This window comes from Penicillium cataractarum (genome assembly GCF_028827025.1).
Source record: "Penicillium cataractarum strain IBT 29864 chromosome Unknown utg000008l, whole genome shotgun sequence".
Classification (NCBI taxonomy): domain Eukaryota; kingdom Fungi; phylum Ascomycota; class Eurotiomycetes; order Eurotiales; family Aspergillaceae; genus Penicillium; species Penicillium cataractarum.
Window position 1 is genome coordinate 1,512,917 of NW_026622744.1, and position 13,920 is coordinate 1,526,836.

Sequence of the window (13,920 nt, forward strand, 5' to 3'; positions counted from 1 at the left end):
CGGTATGCGCCAACCGGGCGGCTGGAGAGGGGGGGCAAGTCTCTTCTTGGACTGCTGCAAGGTTGGGCTGGGGCCAGTCAAACAAGGCCAAGGGGGGTGGAAAGGACCCAAATGGATTCATGGTCGCGGAGGAGGCAGAGCGAGCCTGCATAGTTGGATCTGAGATGCTTGAACCTTTTTTTCGCGCGCGAACCTGAGACGAGGACAGGAGCTGGGCATAGACAGGGTTCGGAGGATGGTGATTGGTCGGATCTAATGGGCAGCGCGTTGGAATGTGGTGGAGAAGGCGATTACAGGCCCAAAATACATACCTGGCTAGCGTGTCAGCAGTAAAGTGCACTACGCCTTTGTACGGATTGTACCAAGTACGGAGTATGAACTATCCTTGAGTCCTAATAATTCTCATCATATAATATTGGATGGAATACTAATAACTATACTATCTAGTCTATTGAATGTACACCAGAGTCTAAGAACAATTGCAAACGGACCTTTCCAGCCGAATCTAAACTATTTGCCTTGGATTAAGGTCTTTTCCCCTCTCTATAAACTCTCGCCACTCTCTTTTTTTCCATTTTATCTCCGATTCTGGTTCACGATCCACCGCTATCCCTAGATTCATGCATCTCTTCAATATTGCACACCCGCGGCCCGAATATCTCGATTGCATGTCAAAACCACGTATTATCCTACCATACTCTGTACAGACCCTCGAATTGTCCCTTTTTGGTATTCATGTTTCCTAGAATAACTTCTTTCCCCAGCGCTTGGAGCCGTCCACCAAGAGTCCAAGACGACTCAACCACCCCAGGAGCTTGAGCCAGCCAGAATGGGGGCGATCACAAACTCAACTAGAATCCACTCGTCCCCTGTGAGGAGATCAACAGCCCAGGGGGATCCACTCGTGTCCGCAGTGGAGTTCCACCGGGGATGGCCAGGGCCTCATCCCACGAATCAATCCCGGTGGCTGCCCCTGTCCGATCCTGGGTACCATTTTTACCAACCTCCCAGTGATATACTTTAGATCGACCATGAAACTGGCGACCGTCTCAAGTCTCCTGTCCGAGACGCGGGGGGAAAAGAAGATAATCAGGAGGAGTAGTAGGATACATACTTTGGTACATTATCGAATTCCTGCCCTCCTTCCCCGTCCCGGAGAATGGGCAAAAATAGAGTATCATCAATAATTCGTGTTCCTTGAACACGCCCCCAAGGCTTCAATAATCTAGGCGCGAACGCCCTACCCTAGGATAGCCATGCAATACTACTCAAGAAACTCCTGCAACCAACCCATCATTCATTCCTCTGGATCACGGAGAACGAATCCAGGCACCAGCCCAGTGAGAACCATTCCCTGTTCAATGTACGGCAGGGCAACACAAAGAGAGAAGGAGCATTCCCCGAAATCTCCAAACCAGGTTCAGGGCGAGCTGAAGGGACCATCACTATCATCCACTAAGCAAGCCCAAGTCGTACGAGCGCAAAAGAAAAGAAAAAAAAATGACCTGTGGACCATTGGACCTATGACCTCTTCAAACAATGTGGCAAGTCGCGTTTCAATTTGACGCCCGCGAAAAATGGGCCCAATCATGTAGCCCAGCCTCAGCCTGACAAAAACGAGGGTGTCTGTGCACTAACGCACCTACGGGAGTTGCTAGTCAGGCGAGCCCAACTGGCCGGACTGTGTACGGTAGAACTGGGATGAAGCTATTGGTGGGCTCTCGGATCTCTCTGCCTTCATGCCAAATGACCCCTGTCACACGCCTAGCCAGGAGGTACAGATGGGATTTTAGTGGGTCGCGAAGCGTGTTCGAGGGGAAGGTGAACATACCGGATGACAGGGCAAATAATAGTTCCATTAGACACATCAGAAGGGATGGCTAGGGTGAGGAGGGGAGGAGGGAGAGAAGAGGGGTTGTATGATCCTCTTTTACCGAGTACTACTCTATCATCGATAGTTCTGTCGTTACCATTTGGACGGAGTACAGACCCGTGGATGACCGATGGAATAGTTTGAACCTCGCATGAGGCGAGTCATTTTTCCTCCTTGATGCTCAATTATGTCTCCGAGAAGACCCTTCTGAGTTCAGAAAGACTGAAAAATCGATCTATCGAGTCGCCCATGGCCCCATCCACGCCCACGCCCACACTCTGCTCCTCATGCATCCGAGCTATCCTCCGCTCTCCATCTCCATACATACGACTCTCAAGCTAGCAATGCATGCAATGTTCCGACCGACCGGTGACCTGCAGCAACTGGCCATCTAAAAAAAGTAACCGGGGAAGCTATTTTGAGCGCTCGCCAGAATTCAAATGCAGGTCCATCCCATCTATATAAGCGCCCGTCTACCCTCTCCCCCCACGCCAGCGCTTACAACAGTCCCCGCCCGTCTAGCTGGTTGTTTTCCTCTGCCTCCCGCTCGGCGCTTGCTGGCCGTTTTTGTTGGGAAAATCATCTTCACGATGTTGCTAATTATACACTGAGTGCCAGCGCCGTTTTTCTCAGGCTAAATCTATTGATAGAATAGCTCTGTGATTCTTAGTATCGTCTACGCGCTCGGCTTTAGGCTTGTCGATCGGGGGCTTCCAGAAGGAGGCGCTACCGCTGGACGTGCGACAACAAGAACCAAGGATACTGGGCGGAATGATTGGGATTCATGGATGATGACTCTTTGAGGCAGCGAGCGTCTTGCATCATGACAAGACGTCTTTGCCTGGGCGTGGATTTCCAGACTGACCTCGGTACAACAAGATCCTAGAGTGGTGCGTGCACTGTGGATAATGTTCTAGTGGGTCAAACGGTCACGAACGACCGAGACGAACGACAGGACGGTTGAAACGCAGTCGAGTTTCAGGGTGCGATGGTGGGCTGTCTCAGCATTGGCTACGTGGGCGGTTAGTCAAGTTATAGCGTTGGGACCCAACTGGTGTGGCGGGCTGAAACGGCTAGCAGGTTAGATTCTGGAATTGGATGACAGCAACCCCCACCCCATCCATAATTGGTGCAATAGATTTCCTAGACTGGACCGAGGCTTATAAATTATCCCATTCGATAGACAAATTACATGGCAAGAATTTCTGTGGAACAAGATTCCGGATCCATTCCTATACAAGACTATATACGAGAATCGAATTCACTGTCTGTGCAGACTTGCTCCTACCACTGACCACCAACATCCATCAACCTGCATCTACGCAACAACAGCAGAGTAAGAGGAGGTAGTCAGCGTGGCAGTACCAGTGAAAGGCTCAGTACCAGCCTGGACATCAACAAGGTACAAGCTAGAGCTCAGGCCCTGGTTGTTGATCAGGTAGGTGAAGAACTCGAGCATATCACCGGAGAAGCTGGTAACGGTGGACTCGGCGACGAAGCTGTAAACGGTCATGGAACCGTTAGGGCCCTCGTACAGCTTCCAGGTGACACCGTTGATGGTAGTGGTGGCAATGGCCGAGCCGGTGGAGGAGATAGGGCCAGCACCGCCCAGGGCAGCGAGCCAGACCATGATCTCGTACTCGTCTGAGCCGGAGGCACTGGAGCTCAGGAACATGTCGTAGGCGACATCGGCGACGATGCTGGTGGTGGAATAGCTGTTGATATTGCAGTGTCAGGTCACTCCGTATTCATGTATCCGCATTGTATCGAACATGGGTTGCAAAACTCACCTCCATTTCCAGGAAGACTTGATGCTGCTAATGCTGCTCAGAGTCTTCGCGGTGAACTGAAGAGCAACATTGGCAAAGCTCTTGACCTGGCTAGAAGCGCCGGACCAAGAGTAGGAAGTGTGCCAGGCAATGGTGGTACCGCTCAGCGAGTCAACGCCAGTGCACTGGGTGCCGGAGGTGTCGTAGCTCTGACCCCAGAGGTCATTGTAGACGATATAGCTGCCAGTAGTGGTAGATCCCCACTGGTCACAGAAGTCGGCACGACGAGTCAGCGACTTGGTTGGGATAGTAGCGGCATTGCTCAGGCCAGCGAGCGCCAGGGAGACAAGAGAGAGGGGAGCGAAGGACTTCATGGTGATGGATTCGAAGGTGAAGGAGGGGAGCTGACTAGCAGGAAGAATCGAAGGATGAATAGAATTGGGTTAAGGAGAGTAGATTGATGATCAGAAACAAGCATCGACAACGGCTTTCAGGTCTGGATGATCTTCTTATATGTTGTCTCTTCACTGGAAAGTGGCTACCATTGTGGATGTTCTGTTCCGTGTAGAAAACGGGAGTGGTCCTGTCTCATATCGCTATAATCGGGACTCCACAAACCGGATATTTGCCAGAAGGATGTCTAGCATAAAAGTTACTTTGTAAATATCTCCCAATCCATGCATATTCGACTAGATGAAGTTCATCCGCACCAGTGTTCAGCCCGGTTTCGAGGAAATGATCGCCGTGGCTTTTGGTCTACGCGTCACAAGTGTCAAGTCTCTCTCTTAAATTTTTCCACGACTGGCATTAAACGTTAGAAGGGGTGAATGGAGATGGAATTATCCTTGCAGATTCGGGAAGATCTCCGAGCGTGGAGAGCGAATGCAAAACGACGGCGCCGGGTCGGGAGGCGGAGACAACTACTTGATCGAGCAACGGTGGAACATTTCATTGCTTGTCTATCCGAGGATCCGCCGAAATTTTGCACGTTACACTCTGTTGGCTGAAGAATCAAAGCACGTGGGATTGTTATTGCTATTCGAATAAATAACTGTGTTCTAGAACTTGTCACTCTGTCAGGGGTAATATCTTTCTAGAAGCAGACTTATTGTCGATGTCTACACTGGTAAGGCAACATTACGGAGTCCGCCGTCGGAGAAAAACTTGACAGCAATAGCAATCCTCCGGAGGGGCGAATGGTCAAAATCATGCCCAGGGAAGTACCTAGCTCTATATTTCAGCTCGCTTGTAGAATTGTATCTTTCTGTCGTGTTGTGCAAGGATTGGTGGGAAACGATAGAAGTGGAGGACTTTCGGGCATATTACTGCAGCCCCCCGTTATGCACCCCGCATCTTCACCCTGAAGAAATAGATGGAACGCACCCCGGATCTCAATTATGTTGTGACGAATGTCAAGACTTTCGTTTAGTGGTGGCTTGTATACGGCGTATGCAGAGTCGGAGAATGTGCCGCTTTATACTTGGCGATGATCAGCAGGGTTGCATGATAATATCCGATGAACTCATAGGGATGATCTACTTCAGGAGCGATGACGACAGCAGATATATTCTGGAATTTGTGAAAGTCGGATATTTAAGGGACATTATCGTATTAATTGCACGATTTTAGAGTGGACATGGATCCATTATTACTCCGATTCGACTATCCCAGGGTCCTCTAGAGCTGCAGATATATATTCCGAGCATCGGCTAATTCTTTGGGGCGGCTCTGGAAACATACAACTCTTTTAATGTCCACTACTGTTCTGCCTAAATATCAATTTCTAGAAAATTATTGTCAGCTAGTCTGCTGTTACATACCTCTGTAGAAATATATAGATAGAGTTAACCATGTCAAGACAGATCTGGCCGTTCCTGAGGCAGACAATTGCTAGACCAATCGAAGAACCTGAGGGTTCTTTCTCAGTCCTTACAGTCTTATGTTACCCAGTTGCTCTAGTTCTTCCACCTATACATCCGGAGAGGACTAGGATTCACCATAAAACTTGATCAATATACTTTGCTTACCTGCCGCCTCATGTCCCGATTCCCCTCGGCATTCCAGATCCCCTCGGGACCCGCGGAAAGCGAAACGGTACCGCGAAATAGCCAGCAGCATTTACCATTCCATACTCGATCCCGCCAACCAGTCCCGAATCCCGTGAAGCTCTCGGCAGCTCGGGCGAGCAAGAGCATGGGCCAATTAGAATGGTGGTGATTCGGATTGGGTCGATCCGACATGGCGTGGGCACAGGCCGATGGGTTTGGCGGGTTTTGCGGGGACGCGGCTGGCCAGGGGCGACCGTCAATAAATTCAAATTCAATTTCCAATCCAAGGGTCCTCTCACGCATCACAACACCCGACTTCCCTCCTCCCCAAATCTCCCCTCTGAACCTGCCACATCACGATGCCGTCCAAATCCTCGTCCAACAAAAAGGCCGCCTCTGGCTGCGGTTGTCGCTGCTTCACGCTCAAGAACTTGAGCCTCCTCGCGGTTTTCCTGGCCCTGTTCTCTGCCCTGTACAGCTTCCTCGACGCGCGCCTCAACCAGTTCTACATCTTCGATCCCGAGCATCTGCATGATCTGTCGCAGCGTGCTATCAAGGCCCATGGCGAGGATACGCGCTCCATTGTTGACTTTATCGTCGCTGAGCTGCAGGACAAGGTTGGCGAGAAGTATCTGAGCACCGAGGAGGAGTGGGTTTTCAACAATGCTGGCGGCGCTATGGGCGCGATGTACGTCATTCACGCCAGTAAGTGATATCCCTTCTTGGAAGAGGCTTTGCCGTGTGGAATCCATGGAGGTCAATTGTGTGACTGGTTTGCTCGAAACCGAGTTCGGCGCAATTGGTCCCTCGACGACTCCCAACCTTTCAAGTCTGGTCAATTGACTAACGAGTCTTCCTATCTAGGTATCACCGAGTACCTAATCATCTTCGGTAAGCCATCGCACTCCCCTATCTTCGATCCCCCTTCCTGCTCGAGTTCTCACATCGTCTTCTCTAGGTACCACCATCGGCACTGAGGGCCACACCGGCCGCCACACCGCGGACGACTACTTCAACATCCTGCACGGCGAGCAACTAGCCTACGTCCCCGGATCCTTCGAGCCCGAGAAGTACCCCGCCGGTACCGTGCACCACCTTGTCCGCGGCGAGGTCAAGCAGTACAAGATGGACAGCGCGTGCTTCGCCCTCGAGTACGCCCGCGGCTGGATCCCTCCCATGCTGTTCTTCGGCTACGCCGATACCTTTACCAGCACCCTCGACTTCCCCACTTTGTGGGCGACTACCCGCATTACTGCGCGCGAGATGGTGGGCAACCTGTTGCAGTTCAAGTTGTAAGGGATGCTCGTTGATTCTTTGTACGATTCGATTGTTTGGGGATACGAGGAGCAGAGGAATTGTATATTGTAATGGGATGGTGGGTTGGAATATTGCTGGATGGTACAGTTCGGATGACCATATCGGCATTGACACTGACATTGGCATTGAACCCCTTAAAGCAGAGGGATAGATGGATTGGCATAGAGCTAAAAGTACTTGGATAATCACCTTAATGAATGTTTACCATGGCCCCACTTTCAATCCACGAGACTCCTATATCTTGGACTTGTTCTTAAAGAAAGCACCAAGCATCCTCGCCGGCTCCGTAATCTCACCCTCTTCCGACACAAAAGACTCCTCAAAGGCAGTAACTCCAGCCTGAATCGCCTCTTCCAAAGATGAATTCTCCCACGTCTGCATAAGAGCCTTCTGCTTGCGCACAGCCAGAGGTCCATTCTTCTCTAATTGACACACCCACTCCTCCACAGCATCATCCAAAGCCTCCGGCTCAACCACTTTCTCAACGAGACCCCATTTCAAAGCTTCATCGGCTGTGATATTCTCCCCCAGCATGAGTAGTTGCCTGGTCCGGCCCCATCCAATCAACCCAGGGAGAAGAGCCGCTTCAACGACACTGGGAATCCCCACTCGAACCTATCAAAGGTATCAGCAATGATCTCTGCCCCCATCTCAGCAAGCAAGTCCATTCAAAATAACCTACCTCCGGCATCCCAAAAACAGCCCCCCGACACGCAACCCGAAAATCACACGAAGCCGCAACCTCCAATCCCGCGCCCAGCGCAAACCCATTCACCCTCCCAATAACCGGAACCGGACACTCGCGTATACTCCTACAAGCCGCCGAAACCCTGGATATAAACGTTCTCGCCGACGCTGGCGAGTCCAGCTGTGCCATCTCGGCGATATCCGCGCCGCCGATGAAGGATTTGGATCCGGCGCCGGTTATGATTACGCAGAGGAGGTCTGCGTGGCTTGTTGTGAGAGAGTGGAGGGTTTGGGGTAGTTGGGTTAGGAGGAAGGTGTTTAGGGCGTTTAGTTTGGTGGGTCGGGAAATTGTTAGGTGGGCTATTTTGCCTTTTGCGCGGGGGGTGAGGGTTGTGAGGATTGAGGCTGGGGTTGGGGGCATAGTTGTGATATGATAATGATGGGATTTGGGAATTGGATGTTGGTGGTTGAGGTTCTTTTTCAGACATGGGAATTATACCTGGTCGCTGTTGGAAGACCGAGAATCACCGATCTTGAATGCGGGGAAGGACTGGAGATGCCTCGGTGGTTTGAGGGGTCGATGTCGATCTGGGGGATACAAAATTGACTATTACGATTGATGATCAAGAATGAGGACAGGTTTGATGTATTGACTTCAAGCTATCATGACCGCTACCGTATTCTCTAAATGCAATGACACCGGATCGACTTATCCCCAACTTCCCTCGTGCTGATTGATCTCGAATGTAATGAACCAAGCCAGATGCAAATTATTCGTTACTCATGATTTCATACAGATCTATAGAACTGGATGGCCACTCTATCCTCATTCACAGCGCTGGTGCCTCCCAGAACTCCCTCTTGATCTTCATCACGGCGGAGCGCTTATGCGGGAAGTTCACCTCGCCCTCTTTATAGAAGCCAGCTTGCTGGAGGTATTGAATAAACCTAAATTCATCATCAGTCAACTTGTCCAATACAACAGGATGTAAGCGCAATCAACTCACTTGGTATTATCCACCCGGGGCTCCAAATAGACCGCTTCAGTCCGCATATCAGACAAAAAGCAATGGTGCACCAACGCACTCAACCAAACGGCCACTCGATGCGGACCCCGGAACTCCTGCTCACCAACGAGAACATGGATACCCCGGTCATAGTTCTCAACACGGTTGATCAATCGACCCAGCGGGTCTTCCTTCACCCAGTAGATTTCAAAGTAGCCGAATGGCTTTCCATCCCAGCAGCCGATGACAGGGAAACTGTGTCGACTAGTAAGGTTCTTCATCAAGAATTTCTCTTGGACTGAGCGCTCGCCACCTTCTTTCCACATGGCTTCAACTCGGGGGTCGTTCATCCACCGATGCAGCATGTCGAGGTCGGAGGGTGCACTCGTGCAGAGATGCTGCTCAACACTGGTGACGGAGGAGCTGACAGTTATGGTGGGAGTTGATGGTCGACTGCCCGTGGTAGGTTCATTTGCAGGCCCGGGTTTGGTCATCGGCAAGAAGGGCACTCGGAATGAAAGGAACTGGTCTACACTGGGGATATGGCGCACGTAAAAGACTTCGCCTTGATGCGGGGGTTTAGACCGGACAGGATGGCGCACGCCATTGGTAAAGGTGTACTGTGTAGGTGCCGGAGGATAGTACGTTGGCAGGTGACTAGCCGACGTAAAGGGACCCGCAGAAGTGTACGTGCCTATGTTGGATGTATGGAACGAAGCTTCCGCCGGCTGCAACGCATGCGGACTCGGCATACCGTCTCGTACCGGGGAGGCATGGCGAGATTGGAAGGGAGTCAGCGAGGGCGAAAGGGGAGCCCCTCGTGGCGTGAGCGTGAAAAGGAACAAGCGAGGATCTATCTGCCAGAAACTCCGTCGACTCACAAACATGTTGGACCAGCTGCTTGAATCACGCGTCTCCATAGGTTGAAGACCGACGGAAGAGTCCTCGCTCGCGATCAAACCCATGCGTTCGAGCTTCTGAAGCAAGTTCCGACCCTTGAAGATCCCCTCTCGTCTGATATTCACGCGCCACTCGCCCTGTGGTCGTCCATCATGCGGTGTCGAGCTCGAGGCAGCGGTTTCCAGATGCAAGTCCGGCTCGGGCTCGTGGAAGTACCACCACAGAGTAGCCCACAGCATCATCGCAATCTGGCGAGTAGGCGACATGACCGGTTTATAGTCGCTCGAAGGGGGGTTCACAATATACGAGATATAGAGGCAGTCACGGTTCAAGGTGGGGGTGGTGAAGCGCGTGATGTTGCTGTCGTCGCTGCCACCACTAGACGTAGGGCGTATGTCTTCAGAACCGGTTCGTCCACGTTCTTCGGCTGGAGGATTCTCGGGGGTCTTTCCACTATGGATAATGATTGTCCAGCCGGGTGGGAAGGTCGAGCTTGAGCTGTGCGACAGCGAGTCATTCGATTTGAAGGTGACCCCGCCAAAGACGGGCGTCACTGTGAACGAGAGGCCATTGGGTAGATGGCAGACGGAGTTTCTCATAGTGACAGAGCAGTTTAGCAGCTTTGCTTCGAGGTGCAAAGGGGAAAGCTTTGGGCTGCGAAGGGAGGAAAAAAGTGGACGCACGAGACCGACTCGCGTTGCTTTTTTACTTTGCCCCTCACTTGCGCGGGGAATACTGTAACAGTGCACCAATGGCCCTTGCCTGGAATACGATCGCTCAAGCTAGTCGTAAATCCAGGAGTCTGGATAGACTGAGCTGATGATGGGAAGGATGAGGGTGAAAAGAAAGGACGAGAAAGGGGTGGCATGGTTGATGTTTAAAGGTGTTGATTCTATGATGGCGATGACGCACTTGGACCCGCGAGCATCATACCACAAGCCATCCACACCGCGTCTGATGGTCAGCAAAACCAGTCGACATCCATCTATTGGGCTTTGTCAAAGGCCGTTTTCTACACCGGACTACTGGATGGAAATTAATCAATATTCTAGGATCATCCGACAAGAACTCGGAATTAATTGCCAAAACAGGGTTAAGCAAACCAAATAGACACGACGCAGACCAGAATACTGTTTAGACCAAGATACTGTTATAAAGCCGTTCTCATGATTATAATATGATTTTTACAGATAGTGTAGTTATCGACAGAGCCCTAACTCGCTTAAGCTTAATATACTATTTAACCTCACTTTCCTATAGATATTTTAGTGGGGCAACTGCTAACGGGGTTTTGATGGCGTACCAGATCGGGCAATCGGCCGATCTACAGTCTTTTGCAAACGCCTAGCTGATACACCCCACCAGGCTTTAGTAGCAAGCGTCATAAGAGGTGAGTTATAAGTAATTTATGATATTATCGCGTGGAGTGCATATTAGCGTGTCTTTATCGACTCGATTTCGATGGCAGTTATGCGATTACCCTTGGTGGTATGGGAGCGTTAGGCTCCGCAACTGCCTCAGATCTTTTACAAGACACACTCGTTTCAACAGGCACTAGAAGATTGGCTAACAAACTTAGTGACTAGGAGAAACACAGGACTCGAATATAATACTACGGCCAAATTAGTATCACTATCCGACCGACAGTGATCTGGTAGGATGCTTCTCGATCGATCGGACGATAGGGCCACACTCGAGAGATAACACACGCCATCGTTCTAGACTGAGGAGATTGTTTTGATTACCGCTGCATAATTTAATCAAAACCTGTTTCTCATTTAGGATCAATAGAGCTGTAGAGAGTCATGAGGTTAAAGATATTCCAAGGGGGATGTTAGAAAATAGAAGATTTTGACGATAGAGATCGGACACTCGATGATGGGATGGAATATGAGCGCTACTGTTGGGGCGGGGTGTAGCTATCCGACGATCGCTTAACTGCGCCTTACTAGATACAGTTAGAGGGACGTGTAAATAGTAACCTAGGGGCGTGTTTTTATTAGTCCTCTGTATACTCTGCTGGGCAGAACCTAGATAGGTTATGTCAGGTTATAAGGGAGGTGGAATGGCTAGATCATTATCCATGAGCATTTCATGAAATTCTTTTCCCTTTACCTTAGCCCTTCCCCACTACCGGCTCGCTGATGTGAGAAAGGTAAGTTTCTCTGAGAAACGAGAAACGTTCAGGGTGGGACTACCAGGAGACCCTGACGATTCGTTCCAAAGGGAACTTTTAGCGCTGTCTGCCAAATTGTCGCCATCGATCTAATTCTGCAGGACTCGCCAAGCACGGAAGCACTGACGGATGATATGCATATTCAAATTAAAAGACATAATCGGACGAATGAGCTCGAATACGACTTCAGGTGCTCAAACTGCCCCCACCTTCCAATCGGAGAGGTTTCGTCAGTGACCAATAAAGTCCGAAGCTCTTGGGTTATTCTGGTGCACACGCGACGGTGGTTACTTACTTAACCGGTGTTCGTCGTCTATACCTACGTCAATCTAATTTGCGTGATATCAAGTCACCGATCGATTTATCACAACGAAGACAACATTTCATTATGGCTGTCGAAGAAGATGCAATTGCTCCTCACAACCCGTTGCAGGAGGAGGATGAGGCCATGCGAGCATTCGCGGGAGCGCCAGGTGGGGTCCAAGACATAGACGAAGAAACAAATGCGCGGCTTTTGAAAATAATTGATCGCAATCTACTTCCAGTGCGTTATTATACCTTCATAGTTCTTCCTCGGTCACGAATACTGATCTAGCCACTAGCTACTATGTACTATCTATGGGCTTAATTTCCTAGACAGTAAGGCGTCGAGTGATATGAGGGTCAAGGGAATGGACAAGCTAATTCAGATTTCAGAAACCACGCTCTCTTACGCAAGTGTGATGGGCCTTCAATCCGATATAGGACTAACTGGCGATCAATATCAATGGCTCGGGAGTATCTTCTATTTCGGTGCGTTCTGATGCACATTAACTAGCCACTGACCTTATCCCGAGCTGAAATTGGCATATTCTAGGATATCTTGCGGTCGAATATCCTAGTAGCCGACTGCTGCAACACTATCCCCTTGCGAAATATTCATCACTTAATATCATTCTCTGGGGGGCGACATTGGCATGTTTCGCGGCCGTGAAGGACTTCCGGGGAGCTGCCATTGTGCGCTTCTTCCTAGGAGTCTTCGAAGCAGTCGTAACCCCAGGATTTGCGCTTTTCACATCGCAATGGTACACAAAGCATGAGCAAGGATCTCGAACGGGCATCTGGTTCGGTTTCAACGGCGTGGCGATGATTGTCGGTGGCGTATTAGCCTACGGTATCGCCAAAGGGACCGAGGGTCAGGTTACTGCCATTGAGCCGTGGCGAATCTTGTTCCTGGTCACAGGCTGTTTCACCGTTATTATCGGCTTAGTCTTCCTATACTACATGCCCGACAACCAGTGGAATGTTCGCTTTCTGAAACCCGAGGATCGGATTCTTGCCGTCCAGCGCATCCGCAAGAACCAACAAGGAATTGGTAACAAGCATTTCAAGATGTCCCAATTCAAGGAAGCTCTTCTTGACCCCATGACATGGGCGTTTGCATTCTTTGCCTGCGCGGGAAATATTCCAAATGGTGGTATTACCAACTTCTTCTCTCAAATCATCAAGAACTCGGGGTATACAGCAGCCGAGTCGCTCCTATACAGCGCCCCTGGAGGCGCAATCCAGGCCATTAGCTTGATCGTGAGCGGTATTCTCAGTGATAGATATCATCAGCGAATCTACGTTAGCTGTGTTGGATTAGCGATCGGATTACTTGGTGCTTTCCTTCTGGCAGCTTTGCCTCTATCCAACAGCCTCGGGAGATTAATCGCCTTCTATCTCACACAAGCTAGTCCGACTGCATTCGTTGCCTTGCTGTCCTTCATCTCGACAAATGTAGCAGGGTCAACCAAGAAGACTACTGTTGCAGCTATCTACATGATAGGATATTGCGTGGGAAATATTGTCGGTAAGTACCTCTCAAACGGCAAACACAGCAGGCAGCTGCGCCGATAAGTACTCTAACCACGACATGGACCAGGGCCTCAAACATTCCGTCCGAAGGACGCGCCCCGGTACATTCCCGCTGAAATCACCATCTGCTGCTGCTGGGGCGCATGTCTGATCGATATGTTGGTGATTCGCTACTGGTATAAGGCCCGGAATGCGCAAAAGGAAAGGATACGTTTGGATCCGGATTATCAGGAGGTGCCTTTGTCGGAGTTCAAGGACTTGACGGACTTGGAGAATCCGGAGTTAGTCTATGTACTGTGAAAAACCT

At 50.4% G+C, this 13,920-nt stretch overlaps 6 protein-coding genes across 6 annotated transcripts; 2 read left to right on the plus strand and 4 right to left on the minus strand.

Annotated features, from left to right (window-relative positions):
- Positions 1-3,191: 3,191 nt before the first annotated feature.
- Positions 3,192-4,016, minus strand: xgeA (putative endoglucanase; the record flags this gene model as incomplete). Its single annotated transcript, XM_056702590.1, has 2 exons — positions 3,192-3,588; positions 3,664-4,016. 2 exons carry the CDS (start codon positions 4,014-4,016, stop codon positions 3,192-3,194), a joined length of 750 nt encoding a protein of 249 aa, XP_056551590.1.
- Positions 4,017-5,399: 1,383 nt separating this feature from the next.
- Positions 5,400-5,882, minus strand: N7496_009678 (uncharacterized protein; the record flags this gene model as incomplete). The annotated part of the gene is made up of 2 exons (XM_056702591.1): positions 5,400-5,411; positions 5,670-5,882. 2 exons carry the CDS (start codon positions 5,880-5,882, stop codon positions 5,400-5,402), a joined length of 225 nt encoding a protein of 74 aa, XP_056551591.1.
- Positions 5,883-6,049: 167 nt separating this feature from the next.
- erg2 (C-8 sterol isomerase ERG2) lies at positions 6,050-6,986 on the plus strand (the record flags this gene model as incomplete). Its single annotated transcript, XM_056702592.1, has 3 exons — positions 6,050-6,395; positions 6,555-6,581; positions 6,649-6,986. The coding sequence occupies 3 exons, from the start codon at positions 6,050-6,052 to the stop codon at positions 6,984-6,986; spliced, it is 711 nt and encodes a 236-aa protein (XP_056551592.1).
- Positions 6,987-7,241: 255 nt separating this feature from the next.
- Positions 7,242-8,115, minus strand: N7496_009680 (uncharacterized protein; the record flags this gene model as incomplete). Its single annotated transcript, XM_056702593.1, has 2 exons — positions 7,242-7,622; positions 7,690-8,115. 2 exons carry the CDS (start codon positions 8,113-8,115, stop codon positions 7,242-7,244), a joined length of 807 nt encoding a protein of 268 aa, XP_056551593.1.
- A 409-nt stretch (positions 8,116-8,524) lies between these two features.
- N7496_009681 (GNAT family N-acetyltransferase) lies at positions 8,525-10,200 on the minus strand (the record flags this gene model as incomplete). Its single annotated transcript, XM_056702594.1, has 2 exons — positions 8,525-8,642; positions 8,702-10,200. 2 exons carry the CDS (start codon positions 10,198-10,200, stop codon positions 8,525-8,527), a joined length of 1,617 nt encoding a protein of 538 aa, XP_056551594.1.
- Positions 10,201-12,165: 1,965 nt separating this feature from the next.
- On the plus strand, positions 12,166-13,913 carry N7496_009682 (major facilitator superfamily domain-containing protein; the record flags this gene model as incomplete). The annotated part of the gene is made up of 4 exons (XM_056702595.1): positions 12,166-12,321; positions 12,380-12,569; positions 12,634-13,608; positions 13,681-13,913. The coding sequence occupies 4 exons, from the start codon at positions 12,166-12,168 to the stop codon at positions 13,911-13,913; spliced, it is 1,554 nt and encodes a 517-aa protein (XP_056551595.1).
- Positions 13,914-13,920: the final 7 nt, after the last annotated feature.